The sequence below is a fragment of the Natator depressus genome, chromosome 6 (assembly GCF_965152275.1).
Source record: "Natator depressus isolate rNatDep1 chromosome 6, rNatDep2.hap1, whole genome shotgun sequence".
NCBI classification, from domain to species: Eukaryota; Metazoa; Chordata; order Testudines; family Cheloniidae; genus Natator; species Natator depressus.
The window spans coordinates 43,656,398-43,681,570 of record NC_134239.1 but is presented as its reverse complement, the minus strand read 5'-3'; the positions used below and the strand labels follow the sequence as shown (position 1 = coordinate 43,681,570).

The 25,173-nt window shown below is 40.5% G+C and overlaps 1 protein-coding gene across 1 annotated transcript in view; it reads right to left on the bottom strand.

Moving 5' to 3' along the window:
• KIF18A (kinesin family member 18A) overlaps positions 1 to 25,173 on the bottom strand; it is a 107,184-nt gene that overhangs the window by 32,385 nt on the left and 49,626 nt on the right. The window contains exons 10-13 of the mRNA XM_074956964.1: positions 21,679 to 21,841; positions 13,078 to 13,242; positions 10,832 to 10,953; positions 5,480 to 5,718 (exon numbers count right to left, since the gene is read on the bottom strand). Coding sequence (XP_074813065.1) covers positions 5,480 to 5,718; positions 10,832 to 10,953; positions 13,078 to 13,242; positions 21,679 to 21,841 — 689 coding nt within the window. The remainder of the gene's footprint in view (positions 1 to 5,479; positions 5,719 to 10,831; positions 10,954 to 13,077; positions 13,243 to 21,678; positions 21,842 to 25,173) is intronic.

Genomic DNA, 25,173 nt, shown 5'->3' with positions numbered 1-25,173 from the left:
GCAGGAAGACATTTATAATACCCCAGCCCCCCAAAATGCTCATTCTTTGAAAGCTATCCATATTTAGATGCAAGAGCAGTAAATTACATCTACTAACAAGCTGACCTAATACACACCCTTCCTGTTGGACTCCCCAGACTCATAATACTTTATTAAAGCATACTGTATACATAATTCAATTTAATGTGAATGAAACACTTTATCACCACCAATTAACTTCTCCAAAAACAACGTATTTGAAAACAAAACTTCAGAAACATTTCCAAGAGGAAATCCATATTTATGAAATATTGTAGATTTTAAAATTAATTCTCTCAACTCATGAATGAAATTAAAAGTAAAAATCAAGTGCCAAAAAATGAACAGTTATGTTTTACTGTTGACAAGTAAAGTCCATGCAATTATGTTGCATGTGAAATATGGATTTTAAAATAAGGAATAATGACCACCGTATAACAGGTGGTCAGTGTTGTTCAGTCTTGATGCAAAACCCTATTTCCTTTCCAACATCTTGAACGTATTATGAACTTAAATAAATAAAATCAATGTACCAAATACATCTGTATAAATCTTCCTTTATATTTGTTTACTAAAGATCTTAGTTACATCAGGTCTTGCTAAATGATTGCCAAGCATTCTTTTGAACGACTTTTGGGAAAAAATAATTAGTTTTGAGAAAACTTATTTTTGGGGGTCTTTAAAGAATAAGAAAGCACTGCATCCTTCCCATTTCTCTCACCCGATTTTGTTGCTCTTTAGTATAGAGAGAATCACGTTTTTCTATGCTAATATTGTTCTCTTACCTACTTTTTGTTTCTTAGAAGCTTTGTGACAAAAAGATTGTGTCCTCAAGCGTCAGCTTGGTACAAAATTAGTGGCAAAGTTAAATCTGTAGAAGCTTTTGAAAGCACAGCCATTCCTATCAATTTTACCTTTCTGAATAGGTCTTTTAAACACAAATGCAATACCGGCCAACAAGAGGAAGAGCCATCTTCATGAATTTTAGAACCATGCAGTGAAAGTGCAGGATAGACAAGCTACTTTTCAGCCAGGAGAGTAATACAAGACAGTGACAGGTGATTCTCACTGGCAATGTAGCCTAACGGTTAGGGCATTAGATCTCAACTCACACCACCTCCAATTTCTCTCATTGCCCACTATCATGTCCTGTGGCGGATTGCCTTTTGGGGGGTGTCAACCCGATCCTCTGGTCAGGTCTCCAATTAGATGCATCCCTCTCCAGGGTAACAGAGTCCCAGGGAAGATATTGGGTTTTGCAGCCTCCCAAAGGCAAGGGGGGTGGGAGAGGACCTTCAGTCTGTTTAGCAACCCCTGCGGATACTTAGTTCCAGCCATGCAGCTTGCAAAGCCTTTACCTTCTCTGGGTTTCCGCAACAGAGAGTCTGTAAGAGAGGGTTTTAATGCCCTCTGTAGCAAGGTGGTTGGTAGGGAGCCCACTAGTTGGTAGGGCTCTGGCCCCAGGCCATGTGAGAAGCAACAATGCCCAACACCCAGGGGCACCTTAAGACTGCCTCCTGGGCCACTTCCTACTACTCACTACCCCACCAAAGTCTTACAGTTTGACACAGTAACAAAGAAAAGGAGAAGAGCTGAACCTTCAGCCCCTCTGGGCTCAGCAGCCTGGCTTTCTTCCAGAGAAAGGTTTCTGTAGCATTCTTTTTCAGGAACTTTCAGGGTAAGTCTCTCTCCTTGCCCTGTCAGGCCCCTTCTGCGCTGTCAGTCTCCCTTTTAAACTCCACCTCCAGCTGGAGCATGCACTGCAGGTGGGGATGGACAAGGCCGCCTAGGCCAGAGTTGCTCCTTAACCCCTTCAGTTCTGGTGTAGGGTTTATACATTCCACCACAAAGAGTAACTCATTTCCTTCCAAACACTGTATTTTCCCCATATGTATCAGGAAGTGCCTGAGGTATTTGGAATATTTATTCAATTTACAAAGGAAAATAGGCAGTATAGGCCCAATGGTTTCAAATATGGGGACATTTTAGTTGATGAATCATTATTGTACCATGTAATAGTGGTACCATTAAAAAAGAAAACCATTCAAGAGAAGGTTTCTTTTTTGAAGGGTCACTGTCAATGTAAGTTACATGCTCTCACCATTCCTCTTAGTACCATCTCAAGTAAAAATATCAAAAATGTGATGTCACTTTTTGTGCTTTGTGTACTTTTTGGTTTTCTTTCAGCATAGACAATGAAAATCAGTTAGGTTAGTTTTAATTTATTTACAGTCAATTTAACTTTCAGGTTCTTAATACAGCAATATTGGCAGTTTTATGTTGTATTTTGTGGCTTGACTAATTTTTTAAGCTTTTGTAGAACAGTGCCAACCTGCTAAGCTTTAGATAGTATATAAAGAATCAGAAGAAAGAGCCCATTAAAATATGTGGATCATCTTGCTATGAAGAAAAATCATTTCAAGATAGGCTGCCAACAATTTAGCTGCTCAGGAGAGAGAATATGGTTCTTGGTGAAGAATAAAAATCTCCAGTAGTCTGGAAAGGAAACTGGGGACATCCCGTACAAGCTTTACATCATGGTTACATAACTAATCAATCCTCAAGGGGAAACGAAAAAAGAGTGCATGCTTAGCCAGATGAACTATGTGAAAAACATGTGTTGCTGGAACTGATTGCCTTTCAGGGCAAAGTTACAAAACTCTTCCATTAAGAAGGCAGTTGTTTCTTCCATAATTTGCATGGAGTCTACAGAAAAGCACTGAACAAGATCTACCTGGGAGTTTCCAGGTCAAGCACCATGTCTGCATGAAAAAAGTTAAGATTGGTGTAAAGAAACATCACCTCTCAGCTGAAACAAGTGGTTTGCATTTGCGTAGGTAAATCTGTAATCTAACAACAGAAGTGGGCTGTGTTCACCAAGGAACACTTGAAGACTTTGAACAGTAGACAAATTGAGAATGAGGAATCATCCTCAACAAATCCAAATGCAATCCCCTTGAGCAGCGTGAAAACCTGAAATCTATCCTTATGAATTTGATTCAAAAGCATGAATGGGTTTTACTTGGTCATTGAATTCAATAAGAGCAGGATCAAACCCTAAATGTATATGTAACACTGACAGACCCAGGTGTTGGTGGGCGGGATCAAATCTGGGATCTCTGAAGCTAAATGCATGAGCCTCTACTGCATGAGCTAACAGCCACATAGCTCTTAGCTAAGGCTATAGGAGACTCATTAATCTCTAAGTGGTCTCAGTGTCACCAGAGGGGGAAAGACCACCATACCTAGGAAGTGTGTGGGTTACACATAGGATTTGTAGAGAGGTAGGTGAAACAGAAGTAGATATGTTTTGTTCCATATGGGAAAAGTGTTTAGCTTGACATGGCAGAGTGGCAGGGAATAGAAATTACAAAAAATGATAGCCAAAAATCTAACAAAACTCATCACCTACCATAAAAACTCTGAACATTTACTTGCATATCCATACATCACCAACATAAAAAAAGCAACTTTTCCAGATATATACATGTAAGGCTTGTAACAGTTGTATGCACCTCTTATTTTAAAAAAATATTTCACGGACCATTTATATGAAACACTTGCAAAGCAAAATTTTAATTACATTGTTATTTAAACGAAAAACAAGTAAAAGCAGGCAAAACCACTCATTTGTATGTAGAGTGAAACATAATATTTAAGTTTGTAATGAGAAGAGAGCCAGTTTTCAAAACCAAAAACTCCAGCCCTCACCTTGAAAATGGAGTGGTTCAGAAGAGTACACTCAGATGATAGTTATGAAAAGTTTAAATAACCTTATCACACCAAAACAGATTTAGTAGGAATATAAGTAGACCAAAAACCCCACACAACAGAACAAAACTGGTTATTGTTAAGGCTACAAGTCTGTCATGGAGGTCATGGATTCCGTGACTTTCCGTGACCTCCATGACTTTTGAAGCAGCTGGGCCAGCAGCAGCAGTTTGGGTGTCTGGGAGGGGGCTCAGGACTAGGGAGTTGGGGAGTGCAGGAAGAGGGGCGCTTACCTCAGGATGGGGGGCTCCCTGCAGGTCCTAGGTGGCGGAAGGGCTGGTGGTGGTGGTGGGGGGAGAGCGCTGGCTCCCATTGGTTGCGGTAGCCAGCGCTTGTGGCAGGAGCCGTGGAGCCCCTGCCCTGGCCCCTGCCTCCTAGGAGCTGCTGAGACGCGGAGCCGGGTAGGAAGCGCCACCAATTCCCTCCCCTGCCCCCCCCCCCCCCAGTACCAGCGGGGGTCCCGGGCCACATCCCCCAGCACCCATGGTGCCCCGAGACCGTTCCACCCTCCCCCCCAGCGCACCCGCACCCCCTTCCCAAGTTTTAGTCAGTGCAGGTATTTTTAGTAAAAGTCATGGACAGGTCACAGGCCCATGAATTTTTGTTTACAGCCTGTGATCTGTCCATGACTTTTACTAAAAATACCTGAGACTAAAGCGTAGCCTTGGTTATTTTAAATTTGAACATTACATAAAAGTCAGGTTTTTTTATGTCTCTTGACTGTTTACAAACATCTTTCACAAATTTAAATGGACAATCACTAAGGTTAGAGGAGACACAAACAGCTGAAAGAAAAAGGCATTTTATACAAGTGGAGAGAAGTTACCCATAGAGTTAAAGAGGAGTAAATATGGTGGGCTTTAGGATCTGCTTTTCATAGATTATAAAGTTAATATTGCATCATTCAAACTCCGTGATCAATAATTAAGTTTTCATGTCTGAGTCCTCTCTGCTCTATCCTATTTATTGGAAGTTTATTTCTTTTTATAAGTAAAAGAAAGAAGAAATATAAGCAATTAAAAAACAACAGCAACAACAAAAACCCTAAGTGACCTGCCAAGAAATTGCCAAAGTTCCACCAACTTTAGCAATACCTGTAAAATGCCTGATTCATGTCAACAAATAGCCAGATTAAGAGGGGCATTTGGCAAGTTAACTCAATATTCTGTTATAGGCTTCCCAAAATGCCCAAACCTATTCATCACCGGTTTACATTCTGATAGGACACCCCAGAGTGCACTGTGTAGATTACACCACAATTACGGAAATTCAATCAGATTAAAGGAAGACTAAAACGAACGATCCACGGGTGCCACTATATCTACTTAAATCTAGGCAAAAACTGAAACCACGTGCTTAGACATAATAAACGGTCCATCGTCTATCAGACATAGCATTTTGAGGTAGGTCTGAGGGCGGGGGGGAACTGTCTTTCCTCCGTATACATTTTCTCTGTATCCACAAAAGTAGCTGATTTATGACCATCATTGTGCACCAAAAGTTTGGGCAGTGTTTGCAAGATTTTTCTGGGATAGATGGCAATTTAACAGACACAGTTCTCATAAAAAAATGCAGGCATTGCTAATCTATATTGCCAAAAATAAATGTAAGTAATCTATCCAAATCAATCATGGCTTTTTGGGGCAACACCTCAAATTATTCTCATTAGAAAATTTAATTATATACTTACGGCAAGGTGTATTTGGATTGCTTGCAAGTTGTGGAAATGCCAGGATAACAGACATCTCTGGTTGATCATTTTGTTTTGGTTCCTCTTCAACAGGTTGGTCAGCCCAAACTACCGTTTTTGGTCTCTGAATCAGCTGTTCAACCTCCTTGAAGTTAGCCTCAATGACAGCATTTGCCAGCCCTGCTTCTTTTAAGGTGAAGTACTGTTTTCTTAGAACTGGAAGCAAAGCATTTAGTACTCTACAAACAAACAAACAAAAAAACCCAAAGATAATTTTAAATATCTTTAAATGAAAGTTTTAGTCTAGTCAACAGTAACCTAGCTATGAACTACCACTGTTAGAATATAAAAGCTACTATTGGCTGAGCCCCTGCAAGTTTTTTGCCTTCCACTGCATATTGGGACCCGGGTCACTTGCAGGTTTAAACTAGAGAGAGTGGATCCACAAAGTTTTGTTACCTGCATTATGCACCCGGTCAGACTAGATTATGATTTTGGTTCCTTCTGGCCTTAAAGTCTATTGTTGATTTAGCAGCCTTATTGTTTGATTCAATTTGAAAGAAGCGTAATCAGCTTCTGAAAAGTACTAAAACCCCATGCAGAAATCACTGCTAATTTTGGTGGTGTTCTCTTCCCTGAGCTATTAAATATGATGTATATGAAAATTCTTTATCATCCTAGTAATACACCAAAAAAAAAAAAAAAGAAAAATAATAGCACAGAAGTATGGTTGATATATTTTGATAATATTAGAGAGTTCTGACATTTATTTTTCAATTATATATCTCTTCAGATAACCAACATAGACTTTTCATCAATTCAATTATTTTTCAATCAGGCATCAAAGTGGTGGTTTTCACTTTTTATACAGAATCCAAGATGTGGGCCAGAGTTCCAGTTTCAGTTTTGCAGGTTTGTGTGGCTTATTCAGCACTTGTGTTGTTTGCAGTAATGGCATTTAACACGGATAGTTGATTTTAAAAAATCTGCTCAAAACATCTAACTTTCTTGAATCCCATTAGCTGTATAACAGCTTCTGTGTAACAAAATTAGACTTCGCTCATCATTAAATGCCGTTTAAGTCTAAGGGTATGTCGACATAGCAAAAGCTGTGCACTGGCTAGCCTACCGTAACTAGCTTGAATCCAGCTAGCCTGGGTAACAATAGCAGTGGAGAGAGCGCGGCGTAGGCAGTATGAGCCTGGCACGAGTCCTGGTTACATACTCTACTCGATAGCCTATGCTACACTGTCTCCACGGCTATTGTTACCTGAGATAGCTGGAGTCAAGCTAGTTCAGGTAGGTTAGCCTCTGTCGATGTACCTTAAGGCACAGGGAGATTATAAACATCACTCTTATTGTTTGATATACATATGAAAATTATATCAGCATCCTTTATAAAGTCTACGGATACCATTGCAATCTGTGCCTGCGCTCCACTGGACGAGGCAGAGTGGGACACAGAGCACCAAAGTTTTATGCAGGGTAACTTCTGGAATGCATGCACTCTGCAGGGCAGCAATAGGGACTGTATGAATTGTAAATGAATATAAGAATGGCCATACTAGATCAGACCAAAAGGTCCATCTAGCCCAGTATCCTGTCTTCTGATAGTGGCCAATGCCAGGTGTTTCAGGGGAAATGAACATAACAGAATCAAGTGATTCATCCTCTGTTGCCCATTCCCAGCTTCTGGCAAACAGAGGCTAGGGACACCATCCCTGCCCATCTTGGCTAATAGTCATTGATGGACCTATGTATCAATGAATGAAAATATCTTGCCCTCACACTCCATCCCTTTGTTAAAAGAAAAGGAGTACTTGTGGCACCTTAGAGACTAATCAATTTATTTGAGCATAAGCTTTCGGTTAGTCTCTAAGGTGCCACAAGTACTCCTTTTCTTTTTGCGAATACAGACTAACACGGCTGTGACTCTGAAACCATCCCTTTGTTAAAAGTTTTGTGCTACTTGGAAGCAACTTTACCTTAAACTTGGTCTTAATATGGAATATCCTTTACTCAGCTGCTGTTTGCTGTTCATTCACTTTTTGTTGCCAATAAAAGGAAGCATACTACAACATATGAAATTTGACAACAAAGAAAGAAAAAAATCCAGCAACTCTGGAAGTTAAATGCTAATGAAATAAAAAGCCATATTTTAAACAACTCTCTTTTGGAAGTATACTAGTAATTCAGTGATAACACAACAGAAATGTCAGTAATATTCAGTTCTTTAAAAGCTCCATGTGTTTGCAATACCAGAGAGATTTACAAATAAGAAAATGTTTTCAAAATAGCTTGGATGCAACATGATCTCTGAGAAGTTTGACAATTGCAGCTGAAAATAATCTTACTTCTTGCAGATCAGCCTACGTGTTATTAGGAAGAGACAGGTATTAGTACAGTCCTCACTTAACGTCTTCCCGCTTAACGTTGTTTCAAAGTTACGTTGCTGCTCAATTAGGGAACATGCTCATTTAAAACTGTGCAATGCTTCCTTATCATGTTGTTTGGCTACCTGCTCTGTACACTGCATGTAAGATTTTGTGGAAGAGCAGCGACTTTACAAGGGAGCATTGCACAAGTTCCTCTTCTCTGCCTCCTCCCCCTCCCTCCCAGCGCTTCCCCCACCGCCAAACAGCTCTTTGGCAGCGCTTAGGACTTTCTGGGAGGGAGGGGAAGGAGCACGGAAGTGTCGCGTCTCCACTCCTCCCCCTCCCTCCCAGAAAGCTGTAAACCGGCCAAACCACTGTCTGGCAGCGCTTAGGACTTTCTGGGGGGTGGGGAAGGAGTGGGGATGCGGTGTGCTCTGGGGAAGAGGTGGGCCTGGAGTGGAGCGAGGACAGGAAGAGGCCTGGAGCATCCCCCAGCAAAGTCAGTGCCTGTTCTTCTCCAGGTAAGCTGCCATGCTGCTGCGAAGGTGCTTGATAGTGTCCTTGTCTGCAGCGGGCTGTGCCTGTGTGGGGTAAGCTGGGGCACTTCCCAACCACAGTACCATACAGTATATAATACCTTTTGTCTGCCCCCCAAAAATTTCCTTGAAACCTAACCCCCCGCATTTACATTAAATCTTATGGGAAAATTGGATTAGTTTACTTAAAGTTGCATTTTTCAGGAACATAACTACAACGTTAAGTGAAGATTTACTATAATGGGCTATTTGATCATTAGAAACATAGATAGCTGGATATGTGATGACCGGGAGAACCGCAGGGTGACTTGCCTGCCTGTTGCAAAGGTTGCGGATCTCTTGAGACATCTAGATAGGCTTATGTGTAGTGCTGGGGAGGAGCTGGTGTTCGTAGTACATGTAGGTACCAACGACATAGGGAAGGATAGGGAAGAGGTCCTGGAGGCCCAAATTTAGGCTGCTAGGTAAGAGATTGAAGTCCAGGCCCTCCATAGTAGCAGTCTCTGAAAAGCTTCCAGTTCCACACACAGGGCCAGTTAGACAGGCAGAACTGCAGGGTCTCAATGCGTGGATGAGACAATGGTGAAGGGAGGAGGGGTTTAGATATATTAGGAACTGGGGAAACTTTTGGGAAAGGGGGAGCCTACACAGGAAGGATGGGCTCCACCTAAACCAAAATGGAACGAGATTGCTGTTGTTTAAAATTAAAAAGGTCGCAACACAGTTTTTAAACTGAGGTCTGGGGGAAAGCAGACAGGGGCGGAGGAGCGTGTGGCTTGGACATCCCTTAGGGGAGGATTTATAAATGGAGATCCCTATGTCCTAATAAGGAGGAGAGGATGGAAGATGATAAAATACAGGTAGGATCTGATGAGCAACAGTCAAAAGAAAAAAAGGTCCCATTCAATTACATCATGTAATGGCGGACAGTTAAAAAGTGACAAGTTTTTGAAGTGCTTATATACCAATTCTAGAAGTCTAAATAATAAGATGGGCAAACTAGAGTACCTCATATCAATATCCTCATTTAATACAATAGGCATCACAGAAACTTGGTGGAATGAGGATAATCAATGGGACACAGTAATACCAGGGTACAAAATATATCGGAAGGACAGAACAGGTCGTGCTAGTGGGGTAGTGGCACTATATGTGAAAGAAAACGTAGAATCAAATGAAGTAAAAATCTTAAATGAACCAAACTGTATCATAGACTCTCTATGGATAGTAATTCCATGCTTGAATAATAAGAATGTATTATAAGAAGAAGAATATATAAGGGATATATTACAGACCACCTGACCAGGATGGTGATAGTGACTGTGAAATGCTCAGGAGATTAGAGAAGCTATTAAAAAAAACAAAACAAAACAATAATAATGGGGGATTTCAACTATCCCCATATTGACTGTGTACATATCACTTCAGGAATGGATGCAGAGATAAACTGTCTTGACACCTTAAATGTCTGCTTCTTGGAGCAGCTAGTCCCAGAACCCACAAGAGGAGAGGCAATTCTTGATTTAGTCCTAAGTGGAACACAGGATCAGGTCCAAGAGGTGAATATAGCCGGACCACTTGGTAATAGTGACAATAATATTAAATTCGACATCCCTGTGGTGTGGAAAACACCACAGTGGCCCCAGCACTGTAGCATTTAATTTCAGAAAGGGGAACTACACAAAGATGCGGAGGTTAGTTAAACAGATATTAAAAGTACAACACCAAAAGTAAAATCCCTGCAAGCTGCATGGAAACTTTTAAAAGACACCATAATAGAGGGTCAACTTAAATGTATACCCCAAATTAAATAACATAGTAAGAAAACCAAAAAAGAGCCACCATGGCTAAACAACAAAGTAAAAGAAGCAGTGAGAAGCAAAAAGGCATCCTTTAAAAAGTGGAAGTTAAATCCTAATGAGGAAAATAGAAAGGAGCATAAACTCTGGCAAATGAAGTGTAAAAATATAATTAGGATGGCCAAAAAAGAATTTTAAGACCAGCTAGCCAAACACTCAAAAAGTATTTTTTCCACATAATGCACAGTCAACCTGTTCTGATCATTCCCGCTGGGGCACCTGGCATTGGCTATTGTCGGAAGACAGGATACTGGTCTAGATGAACCTTTGGTCTGACCCAGTATGGCCGTTCTTACGCTGCTCACCTTTTATTACAGGAGAAATCTTATCTTGAAGGGATACTGGGAGGTAGAGGGAATTTTCAACATTTTGTTGAACATTACAAGAATACTATGCTAATGATGTTTTCCACTATATAGGAATATATTTTTTGTTTCAGTATCTATAACAGTTTAGAGAAAAGGTTGGAAAATTATGCTGCCATTGTCACCTGAAACTGACTGAAATCTGTACATTTATTATACGTGTAACAAGCTTTGAAGAGGAACACAGGTCAAGCACGATATACAAACACATACTTACTTTTCTGTTTGCTTATATTGCTGCTCTTGAAGTGATACTAGAGACATCATGTGCTCAATCTGCATTTTCAGATCCTTGACCTCTAGCTTTAAATGGTAGCAGTGAAGATCTTTATGGAGCACCTTGAGAAATAAGTTGCATAAAAAATATTATTTTAATTTCAGTGCGATATACACAAATTCAGTCTCAAAAAGATTTTAAGAGATTAGCCTTCAATACCTTGAAAAGTAGTTCTGCAATTCATCTACAACTTTTAATTTAATAAATCTTACAGAAGAAATAAAATTTAATTTACGTTAGCATTTCACTGCTATGCTATGTCTATCTATTGTCCTATAGTTTTCCATTCACAAACAGATTTGTGTGCTGGATGTAGTTAAGAGTACATATACATACAATAGCATATACCTTGTGTATATCAGAAATCATTCTAGTTTTTTTTTTTATTCATGGAGTTTAAGGCCAGAAGGGACCACCAGATCATCTATTCTGACATCCTGTAGATCACAGGCCACCAACACCACCCAACACCTGAATACTAAATCCAAAATGAAAATTATACCAATATAGTACAGCCCACAGGGGACGAAACTATTATGTGTCTCAGGCAGAGAATAGAAGGACTAAGGTGCACCAATGCCTGAGACCCTTGCAATGGCAGGGAAGTAACTGATATGCACCCAGATAATCCTGGCAAGTGACCCACACTCCATGCTGCAAATGAAGGTGAACCCTCTGCCCCTGCTCCGCCACCAGGTCACCAATCTGACCTGGGGGAAAATTTACTCCTGAACCCATATGTGGTGATCAGTTAGACCCTAAGCATGTCAACAAGAACCAGCCACTCAAGCACATGAGAGAGAGAGAGAATGATCAGTGACACCTCATATCACTGGTCCACCACATCCAGGGCCCCATCTCTAGCTATGGCCATTTCTGATGATTCAGGGAAAGGAGACCAGATAAAACTCTTCCTCTGTATCATGATGCCTCCCAACTTTGTATCATTAGCAAATTTCAGTAGCACACTCCCACCTTTTTGTCAAGGTCATTAACAAAAATATTGAATATGATTAGTCATAAGACTGATTCTTGAGGAATGCCACTAGTAACCTCCCTCCAATCCAATAGTTCACCTTTCAGCACAACCCGTTAGCCAGTTCCTTTTCCACCCTACAATTCTTGTTCTAATCCCCATCTTCTTTAGTTACTAATAATTTCCCATATTGCACCATGTCAAATGCTTTACTGAAGTCCATGTATATAAGATGTATATATAGATATATATGTATGTATATATATATATATCTATGTATGTATAGATAATTCCCTTATCTAAAAAAATCAGTTATTTTCTCAAAGAAGGAAATCAGGTTAGTCTGGCATAATCTACTTTTGGTAAACCCATGTTGCATTACATTCCTGTTACTATCTACCTCCATGAATTTAATTATTCTTTCCTTCAAAATTTGTTCCAAAATCTTGCACACTACTGAGGTGAGATTAGCAAGTTTGTAATTGCCAAGATCACACCACCACCCTTTTCTAAAATATAGGTATGGTACGACATTAGCTGTTCAGTCACGTGGTACTGCCCCTGAATAGATAGATACATTAAAAATCTTTGCTTCTGGATTAGCAATCTCATGTGCCAGTTCTTTCAGCATTGTGGGAGGGAAACTGTCCCATTCCCCCAGCAGTAACATTTGGGATGAAAATTATAGCTATACCTAACATAAGTTTCATCCTTGTTCATGAATTTGAAGAGAAAGGGCTTATAATAAAAATCCTGCACTCTAGTTTCAGTGACTCCTATGCTGATCACCAAGCCTGGAACTCCCTCCCTATACCAGTGTGCCAATACCTTCTTTTAAATACTTTAAAACTCATTTCTGAGTGTCCAATAAATCCTAACCCATGCCAGTAAAAATGTAGTATCACACTATTTTTTACAAACTATGTTCTGTTCAGTCTTTTAAATGCCATCAGTGTGCTTACCACTGTACATAGCTAAATATTTTCATGAATGAGAAATAATTGCATTAAAACAATGCAATACATTCAGACGGGGCAGAAGAACTGCTGTATTTGTGCAAGGGAGACTAAACCAGTTTACACTGCTCTAATCAGCACTGGAGGAGTCTTCCATAACTAAAAAAATTCCAGGAAAAAATTTGTTCCCAACTATTATAAGCATGTTTGAGTACAATGTCTGAAATCTACCTTTGAAAGGAAAGTCCTTTTACCTGTGGAATAAGGCCATCTTGTCCCAGGAGGCGCATTTCATTTTCCACACGATGCAGCCAATTGGTATTCTCCTCAAAGTGTTTCATCTCCTCTTCTTTCTTCTTTTGCACATGCAAACGACGAGTTTTAAGCATTGCGAGCCTATGATCCCGTTTACAAGTGGCCTGAAATACAACATATTAAATAATTTAATGGGAAACTACCCTGTAACGTTCACTGAGTTCTGTTAAGAAAAAGACTTCTCAGGCTTCCATAATTGGGTAGATAGAGTCAAAACAATTTACACAGTCATTGATCTATGTAATATTTGTAAAGTAGCACACTCTTCCTAAGTGCACTACTGAAGTCGATTAAGTTGTTTTATATACTCTCATTCATAGTTCTTTTTCTCTGAAGTCTTTTCAATAGGACTTTTGAGACTATAGTAAATTGTTTAATACTCTTACAAAAATTGCATGTTTTAAAAAATTATTTAAAAGCCATAATGGTCAAACTATACAATAGAAAAGTTACACATACCTATATTATTCTTACAGGTAGCACTGACTAGTTACTAGTAAACAAAGAATGAAGAAAAGAGCCAGGAATTCTTGAGTTCTAATCCTTGCTCCCCTAATGACAGCATGACTACATGTAGGGCTTGTCTTCACTACAGGCAAAATCAGCGCTACTGCGATTGATGCAGAGGCATCAATTTAGTGGGTCTGGTGAAGATGCAATAAGTCCATGAGAGCGCGCTCTCCCATTGACTTCAGTACTCCATCTCCCTGAGAGGAGGAAAATAAGTTGGCGGGAAAGCATCTACCACCGACACAGCACAGTGTAGACACCACTGTAAATCGATCTAAGCTACGTCAACTTAAATTACATAACTTAATTAGTGTAACTTAGGTCGACTTACCTCGTTAGTGTAGACAAGGCCGTAGATATATAAGAAAGGAGCAGAAGGACAAAACCAAGAAAGTTTCAACTTGAATTCCTCAAACACTATCACTATTCTAAAAGTGGTGGAGGGGAGTGACCCATATGGTCACCAATGGTCACAGGGGACTGAAAACTAGGGCAAAAGGAATGGAGGTGGATCCTCTTCTTACCCACGTCTTCCCAAGTTTGAGTCTCCTGTGCTCTGAACTCAGTAAGGGTATGTTTGACAAGTGACACAGACGAGGGAAGAGCTGGTATGTAGGTGGAAGCAACAAGTGGCTTAGACCAAGCCATTCCAGCCTTTGGAGGCCTGTGTTACATTGTGACATAGTCCCTTGAGATTAGAGGGAACATCCCACATACAATAGTGGGGAAGTAGCACAAAAGTCTGTGGAGAGGACCAGCTACTGCATAATGATTTGGACAAATTGGAGAAACGGTCAGAAGTAAATAGGATGAAATTCAATAAGGACAAATCCAAAGTACTCCACTTAGGAAGGAACAATCAACTGGAAATGACTACCCAGGAAGGAGCACTGCAGAAAGGGATCCGGGAGTCATAGTGGATCACAAGCTGAATACGAGTCAACAGTGTAATATTGTTGCAAAAAAAAAAAAAGTAGGGCTGTCAAGTGATTAAAAAAATTTATCGCGATTAATCGTGCTCTTAAACAATAAAATACCATTTATTTAAATATTTTTGGATGCTTTTTACATTTTCAATATATTAATTTCAATTACAACACATAATACAAAGTGTCCAATGCTCACTTTATATTTATTTTGAATACAGATAGTTGCACTGTAAAAAACACGAACCACCAAAAAAGAAAATCAACCTTCTGCTGGTGACATCCGACTCAGATGATGAAAATGAACATGTGTCGGTCCGCTCTGCTTTGGATTGTTATCAAGCAGAACCCATCATCAACATGGATGCATGTCCTCTGGAATGGTGGTTGAGGCATAAAGGGACATATGAATCTTTAGTGCATCTGGCATGTAAATATCTTGTGATGCCGGCTACAAAAGTACTATGCAAATGCCTGTTCTCATTTCCAGGTGATATTGTAAACAAGAAGTGGGCAGCATTATCTCCTACAAACTGTAACCAAACTTGTTTGTCTGTGCGCTTGGTTGAACAAGAAGTAGGACTGAGAGGACTTGCAGGCTCTAAAGTTTTACATTGTTTTTGAGTGCAGTTATGTAACCGAAAAACAAAACAAAACAAACAAACAAGCAAAAAACAAACTACATTTGTAAGTTATACTTTCATGATAAAGAGTTTGCACTACAGTACTGGTATGAGGTGAACTGAAAAATACTATTTCTTTTATCATTTTTACAGTGTAAATATTTGTAATCAAAAATAATATAAAGTGAGCACTGTACACTTTGTATTCCGTGTTGTAGCAGAAGTCAATATATTTGAAAATGTAGAAAAACATCCAAAAACATTTAATAAATTTCCATTGGTATTCTATTGTTTAATAGTGCGATTAATCACAGTTTTTTTGAGTTAATCGTGTGAGTTAACTGTGATTAATCGATAGCCCTAAAAAAAAAAAAAAAAAAAAAAAAAGCAAATGTCATTCTGGGATGTATTAGCAAGACACAAGAAGTAATTCTTCTTCTCTACTGTATGCTGATAAGGTCTCAACTGGAGTACTGTGTCCAGTCCTGGGCTCCACATTTCAACAAAGATGTGGACAAATTGGAGAAAGTCCAGAGGAGAGCAACAAAAATGATTCAAGGTCTAGAAAACATGACCTATGAGGGAAGATTGAAAAACATGAGTTTGATTAGTCAGGAGAAGAGAAGATGGAGAGGGGACATAACAGTTTTCAAGTACATAAAAGGTTGTTACAAGGAGGAGGGAGAAAAAGTGTTCTCCTTAAGTTCTGAGGATAGGACAAGAAGCAATGGGCTTAAGTTGCAGCAAGGGCGGTTTAGGTTGGACATTAGGAAAAAAACTTCCTATCTGTAAGGAAGCACTGAAATAAATTGCCTAGGGAGGTTGTGAAATCTCCATCACAGGAGGTTTTTAAGAGCACGTTAGACAACCATGTGTCAGGGATGATCTAGATCAGGGGTTGCCAACCAGAGCCTGAGAAGGAGCCAGAATTTACCAATGTACATTGCCAAAGAGCCACAGTAATACGTTAGCAGCCCTCACCATCAGCTCCCACCCACCCCCGCTCCCAGGGCCTCCTGCCCACCAGCAGCCCCTCTGATCAGCGCTTCTCCCTTCCTCCCCGCACCTCCCGATCAGCTGTTTTGTGGCATGCAGGAGTCTCAGGGGCGGGGAGGAGAGCATGGCAGGCTCAGGGGAGAGAAAAGGTGGAGTGGGGGCAGGGCCAGGGGTTGAGCAGTGAGCACCCCCCAGCACATTGGAAAGTCGGCACCTGTAGCTCCAGCCCCAGAGTCAGTGCCTATACAAGGAGCCGCATATTAAGTTCTGAAGAGCCACATGTGGCTCCGGAGTTACAGGTTGTCCACCCCAGTCTAGATAATACTTAGTCTTGCCTTGAGTGTAAGGGACTGAACTAGAAGATCTCTCAAGGTCCTTTCCAGTCCTATGATTCAATAAGGAGAGGACTATCAAGCAGCAGCAGCAAATGAGGCCCAGAGCAGAGCTGAGGCCCAGACTTGAAGGTATGAGTTATGGAGGCTGAAGACTGGGGCTTTAAGGGGCAGTATGCATGAGCCAAACAAAGAGGCAGCCCCATGTAAAGTGAACATGGCAAAGGTCAGTAGTAGCCCAAGATTGGTTCACAGAATGCAGTACTCAGGACCCAACCCCAAACAAATTAACATTGATTTCACAAATGCTAGTTAAGGTAATATTCATTCTCTGTTTTCACTTTCTCATTCTCTCAGCAATTCTTCTTTTGGACTGAGACTTTCCATGTTTTCAGCCCACAGTTTGGTTCCTACCTCCTGACAGGATGGGGTCTACCCGAGCCTAGCATGGAGGTGGGGAAGGTTTGCATGGCACTCAACACTGCACAAACTCAGCGGCTGGATACAATAACCAAGAGAAAACATAAAACAAATTTTTCATAAATGCAAAAAGTCGTTTAAAAATAAGTGATTAAAAAAAAAAAAAACCAAAAAAACCTTTATTAACACAGAGTTAAGGTTGCCTGGTGCTACCTCATGCCCATCTAGAACAGAGAGTCCTCAAATTTGTGAAAACCTGGAAATACAGAATTAAGGTAAATGCCCACACAATCTTAATTCTGCTCCCCTGAAGCTGAAAATAGGCATTGGGAATTATCTTCATGCACTCCAGCTGCATGCACTATGTTAGGTGTAGCTGTTTTGAAGAGTGAAGGAATAAATTGGAGCAGCTTGAATGAGCTGTGATTTTGATCTGAGCAGGTCTGGGTCTGAGTGCACCCCAGGTGTGTAAGCAAAGGAAAGAGGTACGTATGTAGCTTGAGGTTCCAGTCTACATCTGGCCTGTGTTATACTGGAGATCAGATGATCATAATAATCCCTTCTGGCCATGGAATATATGGATCATCTCAGTGCAGAAATGTAAGACTGTGTCAGTAGCAGGGCACTGGGGCCTTCTTGCCATTGGTATTGTCAGCAGTGAGGTGGAATATGAGAGCAGTCTCTGGATTTAATGATGGGCAGGGGAAATATAGGTTTAGGTGGTATCTTGTGTTCAAGTGTGAAAGGGTGGTAAGAGAGTATGAAATGGTTGTTAAATTTTCCAAGTGTGGTATTCTGTCATGGGAGTAAGCTCTGTGTTTGAGCACAGGGCAAGTTTAGCTAGCACTTGTCTATTACACATAATTCCACTCCGCCTTTACATTATGTTATGGGCATATTGGGGCATCGCTCAAAGAGGGCAGAGTTAAGGCTGTCTGGGTGTTTTACCGTAACTCTGTATTTTCTGGTTTACAGAAGTTTGAGTTTTACTGAACTTGATATTCTGGAAGAGCAAGAACTGTCACCAAGCAACCTTAACTCTGCATTAATAAAGTTTTTGCTATTTAAATTTCTTAGTTTTTTTTTTTAAAAGAGAAATGCTTGTTGGTAGGAGTTAATGGTCATTTAGGCAGGCGTAATTCTCACCTATGTTTGCAGATGATATGTTACTGTGGCTAGGTTAATCATTAAAAGACCTTGTTTTATGTGGTGCTTTTCATCAGTAGATCTCAAAGACCTTTACATCATTTCCCCCATTTTAGAGATGGGAAACTGAAGCACAGAGCAGTGAAATGACTTGCCCATAGTCATCCAGCAAGCCGATGACAGAGCTAGGAATAGTCCCAGTCCAACAGTCTTTCCTCTAGGCCACACAGTTGCTATGTGATTCCTTGGTGCTCTTCACAACTCCTGTATATTTGCTATAGTGGAATGGGGATAATGGTCTTACTTTGAAATGTTTGCAGTGTGTAGTTGTTAACAGGGCTGGTGAGAGAAATCCCATGCAAGGTCTATGTTTCAGAACCTTGTCACTTTTCTTACATGATTGTTACCGAAATTTTGAGAGAGTAAGAGAGAGTGGTGTGACTATGTGCTTCTTCACCGTCTGCCTCATCATTCACCGCAACATGTAGCCCCTGCCACCAACATTTCCAGTTCTCCCTTCCCAGCCCATTAAGCCATTACTTGGCACTGCAGCAGTCATTAACATTTAAGTTGTTCCTTGCTATCTCCTGCCTTATGCTGCTGAATACATATATCACAGGTAGTTACTGGCAGGCTGCATGCTACCTTGGTTATGTAGCCTTAGCTGCACACGAAGCTGTACCACTCTCTCCCACTATCCATCCCCAGCTGCAACTTCTGGCCTTGTTTCCTCAGGTATGCCCCGGCCCACCCAGTCCCCACACAGGGGTGATGTGTACCTTAACTATTCATTTTCTGGATTTCAGATATTTAAATTTGTGTTACCCCAACCCCTGATCCCAACTCACATGCAAGGGCAGGGAGAGGGGCTCAGGTACCCAAAGAGCAGCAGATCCTAGGACACACATCAGGCAGGGAGAGGGGCTCAGACTCTTGAAGAGGGGTAGGGCTCGCCCAGATTCCCAGGGGGAATTCAGGGTTGACAACGCCACACCCCCTTCTTTCTCTGTTACTCCTCAATTCCCCAACTCCTCCTTCCTTCCCCTTACCTGAACCCTCAACTCCTCTTCTATCCCCTACCACCCATTCCCATAAAATACTCCGATCCCTCACTGCAGACCCAAATTTCTTCCCCATTGACACCTACTCTTGAACCCCCAATCTCCCCTCCGTGTGAGCATTCGCATGTGTAAATTTCTTTTAAAAAACAGTTTCAGCACCTTCTGAATATTCTGCTGTATCAGATGATGTTTAAAAAAACCTACAAAACTTAACAGAGGTGGATTTTCCTCAAATGTTCACAGTTCATTCGCAGATTTCTTCGCAAGATAGGTTGCAAACTTTTATGTTACCAGAATCTGAACTTCTCGCATTTGGATAATTAACCCTATCCTACACTAACCCAGGAGGCAAAGCCAACTTCAAGACAATCCATGCAAGTATGCAACTTTAGAGAACTTAGATCAGGTATACACTCAAAAGTTAAATCGACTCAGCTATATCACTCAAGGGTGTGAAGAATTTATACCTCTGAGCGACGTAGTTAAGCTGGCCTAGCCCTTGGCGTAGCCAGTGCTAAGTTGACGGAAGGTTAATCCACCTCTTGGGGAATTTGATTAACTAAACCAATGGGAGAACCCGTCCTGTCACTTAGTGAGTATCTACATAGAAGTGCTACAGCAGCGCAGCCCTGTGAACTGCTCCATTCATATCAGTGGGGGTTCCCTGCCTCCCTCCTCTGAAAAGCATACCCATTCTCAACTCCTCACCTCAGTCGCAGCAGTCTCAGTGCATGCTCTCACATACCTATTCTAAGCTCCTCACCCAGAGGGGTAGGGCTTCCTTATATACAGGCTCACAAGGGGTGGGGGTAGGGAATGCGAGTCCCTGGTGTAATGACTGACCCCTAGTTTGATCTCTCTGAGTGAAAGAAAAACAATGCCAGAACGTGCCAGCTTTTTTCCCCCCTCAGGGATTGTATCTTGGGATCCCCTTGGTCAAGTGGCACCATATTTGGATCACTGACTATACCCCATGCAGCACATCAAATTTCAAGGCAATCTGATTAACTGTACAGCTCATAGAGCACTCAACTGAGCTTCAAACACAAAGCTAGTCTTAACCTTAACTATAGCAGAGCTATTGTTCTGTTAAAATGGAAAACCATATTATAATCGCTTCATTGTAATAGGTGTTGGAGAAATTATGATACAGGATAAAAATAATGTTTTACAGTAGTACTTCAGAATTCCATTCACTGCAGATTGTGACATGAAAAACTTCTGGAATATGTCAGTCACTCAAAACACCATTTGTGACAAGCACAAGATTTCTGAAACAGCAGCGCATTTCTGACCTTGCCATTATTCATAACAAATTTAAACCTCCAAGTGAATCACTGCACACACTGGAAACCTGAAATTGTTGCCAGTTAAGTTAAATTTTGCTATAACAACTGATTAAAGAGAGGAAAAATTAAATCTATATTTTACAGCTGTAAATTTTTATTCAGAAACTAAATTAAGATTGGAATGTTTTCAGGCTTTACTGACTACTCTTGGATCTTCTGTAAGAAGATTAGGACACCAACCTCTGAACAACAGCAATCATTTGAAATACAGGCCAAGGGATTTTGAACTGCAAGGCCATTGATAGAACTGCTTTAAAAAAATAGTAGTTTTCCTCTGTCAACGCTGCAGAAAATTTGGATTGCTTTAAGTTTGGCATGGAGCTTGACAATGCTTGTTGCCAGTACAGTGCTACAAATGGACTTCTCAGATGACAGTGCCCTAAGTAGCTATGCCAGGTGTGCTGCTCTGTTGGTAAGTTTGTTGTTGCACAAAAGCAGCATGGATATGTTCAGTCTAGTCAGATCTCAAATTCGCAACTGTGAATCACATTTAAATTGAAATATGAGAGATTTTTGCGTTTAACCACAACATAACTGTCTATACGTTCCTTTACTATGTGAAAACATAGTGCACCTCACACCAACACTACATTTTCTGTATTAATGTCAACTGTTAAAATGTTATCTGATTGTCAATATAGCGTACGCTGCACTGTTTTGTCAAAGCCATACATATGAACTTATGAAAATCAATGCAATTTGCATTTCAACAATGTTAAGCATATGTTTATTGGGAATTACAATTGAATTATACACAGCTTGCAGAACAGGCACAGGTAACAAGCCACAGTTAAAATAAATCATATGGAAGAAAGGAAGTCTAGAACCCTTTTACTTTATGTTAAAATTAAAATTATACAATTTTTGCACTAAAAGCAGATATTCTTAATATCCTATGGTCCTGACTAAAGTAACACATTTGAAAGAATTCAAGTGAGATAGGAGCCTAAGTTCAATTTAGGCAAGTACCTTAGATGCCTAAGTCCTATTGATCTTTAGTGAGACTTGGGTTCTTAAAGGTCTACATCATTTTTGAAAATGGAATTCAGAAGCTGAAGACACTTGAACACTTAAATACAAAAGGTTAGATAGCTGAACCAGATTAAAGGTAAAAATTTCAAAACAGAGGTTCCATAAAGTAACATGGCAAAATGAAGTGGTACAAAAAACCACTCACCTTTTCTACTCTCTCTTCAGAGCACATCAACTCAATTTGTTCATGGAATTGTTTCTGGTAATATGTTTTCAAAATGTTCTCTTTAAACCGCATTTCCAGCTTGAGGTATTCCTTTCTGATTTCCTCCCGTTTTATAAACAAACTTTTTAGAATTTCTCGAAATCTACCAGAAATAAGGGACAAGTTAAAAAAAACAAACTGATTACACATGTAGTCCTTTTATGATGCCTGGTTTACTGTGATACAACAGAAGCAAACAAAATTCCAATTCTGAGCTAAAAAAGTAGATATGGAAAAATAAGGAATCAAAATTAGTAAGTGACCTCAAGAAAAGTTATATACCTATTTATCTTTCCCAAAATGGTAGTACAAAGAGCAAAGATTCTATAATGCAAATTAAGATCCATACAAAACTAGAGCACATACTCAAGTTTCAAAGGGGATTAAACTATCCTTGTTTAGTTTAGGAAGTCATTAAAAGGGTACATTTGTTTCCCTCTTCCCCCAAACAGCCACTAACACCACGACAGAAGTAATTCATTTTCAATAGGAATTTAAACTATATACAACTCTGATATAAATACGAGACAACTGACACCCAAATGCAGAGAATCTAAATTCCAAAGATTTAAATCTTCTCTGGTTTCTTCCTCTCCCCGCAGCTCTCAAGGTTTCAAGCTTTCATTTTAAAATAAAATGCCTTGCTCTTTGATTTGTGAAGCTGATATTTGGATTCAAGCAGATACCAGCCAGACTCTCCTCACACAATGAGCTGTGCTCTAGTATTGCAGAAGGCTTCCCATTTCCTTCTTTACTCAGCACCAGGTACCAGTCTATTCAATAGTTAAGGTGATTGCTTCCGTAAGCACATAATGCCTCCTACAAATATTGCAAAAGGACCCCCTCTCCCTTTGCAAATGAAGCCCCACCCACTGTAGGTGTCCCTGTCAACTGTTTAATTCCCTGCAAGATCTCATGCATGCTTTGCAATTGCCTGCAGCTAGTGGACAGTGAAACCATACTCAAATGCAGTGAAGGTTTAGGTCCTACTACCTGTGAGGCTGAGGATGGAAAACTAGGGATGGAAGGATGTTTGGGAGAAGGGATCCAATTCTGGGGAAACCTTGATCTCTGGTTAGATCCAGGACCTGCTTAGCCTTAGTCCATCACTGTAAACCATTATGTAAATACATTATGAGTCTGCAAACACTAAAAAATGGGTACTGTTGTACTATTACTCTTAACGGGGTGGGGGGTGGGATATTTACTCTGGAGTCTAATTATTACCATGTCCTTGCTAACATCGTTAACAGATGATAATCATATATATAAAGCTTATTAATTCAACTAGTATATATCTATATCTCTATCTGTCATCTTATCCTATTCATTTGAGAGAACCATAGGAATAGGCTTATAATTTTTGAACATGCAGATATTCCAGATATGAAGTGCCAGCTGTGTTTAGAAATATATAAGGTAAAAGTGACATCTACAGAACTGGCTGCAAAACAAAACAAAACAAAACAAAAAAAAACGCGTGGGATTCCTGTGGTGTGGCTGGCTGGATTTTTTTGTTTTCCAATAAAATGTGTTCCATCAGCAGCAGTTCCTTTTCATAACCTAAGAATGTTTAAATAACGCTCATGTCTTATTCTACTATTTTATAACCCTAACCAGGCCAAATAGAATTAAAATAAGAACTCGTCTCCACACTGGCAGATATTCAACTACTTTGGCCAAAAATTTTCCAGAGATGATTATTATTTCTGGATAGTAAGGTATATTTAAAATACATAATTATTAATTTAGAGACAAACAAAAACTTAACAAACATAGAATAAATCTCAAAGAAATAAAACATTCCATTGCAGAGGATCAGAGCAGAGGGGCACACAACTCAGAGATGGAACCATTTAACTCAACTGTCCAGTCAAGTATTTTCTAGTCCGGAGGTGGTCAAACTATGGCCTGTGGGCCACATCCAGCCCGCGGGACCCTCCTGCTCAGCCCCTGAGCTCCAGGCCTGGGAAGCTAGTCCCCGGCCCCTCCCCTGCTGTTCCCCCTCCCCTGTAGCCTCAGCGTGCCATGCCACCGGCACAATGCTCTGGGCGGCTGGGCAGCGCAGTTGCAGAGCCACGGCCTGACCTGGTGCTCTGGGCAGCGCGGCTGTAGCGCCGCCAGCCACCGGTGCTCCAGGCAGCGTGGTAAAGGGTAGGGGGGTTGGATAGAGGGCAGGGGAGTTCGGGGGTGTGGTTAGGGGTCGGGGGGGTCAGAGGGTGAGGAACGGGGGGGTTGGATGGGGCAGCAGGGGGCAGTCAGGGTATTTGCACTCTACTGGAATAAAGGTGAAAAATCACAATACGTTATAGTGATTATAAAAGACTTGGGGCCTAAGCTTGTAAAACAGTAACATTTTTAAAAAAAAAACGTGTATGTCACTAAGGAGCCAGTCTCTCTTCAAAATTTTAATTTTATTGCAGAGTTCAGTGCTCACTGTCAGGCGTATTTAACTGGAACTAGTCACAGTAGTAAGCAGTCTGTTCAGGAGCTTTTGCAGGATTATGTCCCAAAGGTTTGTTGTTGGTGTTTTTAAAAAACCATAACACATTTGAGGAATAAACATATATTTTAGGAGTATTTATTAAAAAAGGATAACTTTAATTTTGTTAGCTTAATGATAAGGTAACATCTAGAAGTTTGGAATAACTGAGTGACTACAAAAATCACCATCATCAGGCTGTACAACAGCTTCAGACAGTGGCCAGATGTTTTAGAGGGGATGAACAGAATGGGGCAATTTCAAGTGATCCATCCTGTCATCCAGTGTCAGCTTCTGCAAGTTGGAGGTTTAGTGACACCGGAGCATGGGTTTGCTTCCTTGACCATCTTGGCTAGTAGCCATTATGGATTGATCCTCCATGAATGTATCTAATTCTTTTTTGAACTCGGTTATACTTTTGGTCTTCAGAACATCCCACAGCAACAAGTTCCACAGGTTGACTTCCTCTTGTTTGTTTTAAACCTGCTGCCTATTAATTTCATTGGGTAGCCCATGGTTCTTGTGTTAGGGAAAGAGGCACAAAACAAATAGAATCTTACTTTGTACTTGTGACTTGTCCTCATTTAATCTTGAGAGATTAATATTATGCAAGTACTGTAATTTAGAGACATAAGTATCCAATTCTGCCTCTAGAGTTTTCCAGCTGAAAGAACAGCAAGGGCCAATTGGAGTAACCCCAGCTGGATAATTCTCAGAAACCTGATTGTGATGGGGTTCTAAAGGGACGGAGCCAAGAAAAAAAAAATGCAGACATTTCTAACCATAGTCTTTTCCTCCCTTGCAGAAGAAGCTGACCTAGGAAAATAGTCCAGACCTTGGGATAACAATTTTTTGATGTTCATTTATTTATTCTCTCTCCCGGGCATACCACATCAAAAGAAGAAATAATAGAACAAGGGTGGCCAAACGTACTGATTCTCCGAGCTGCATAT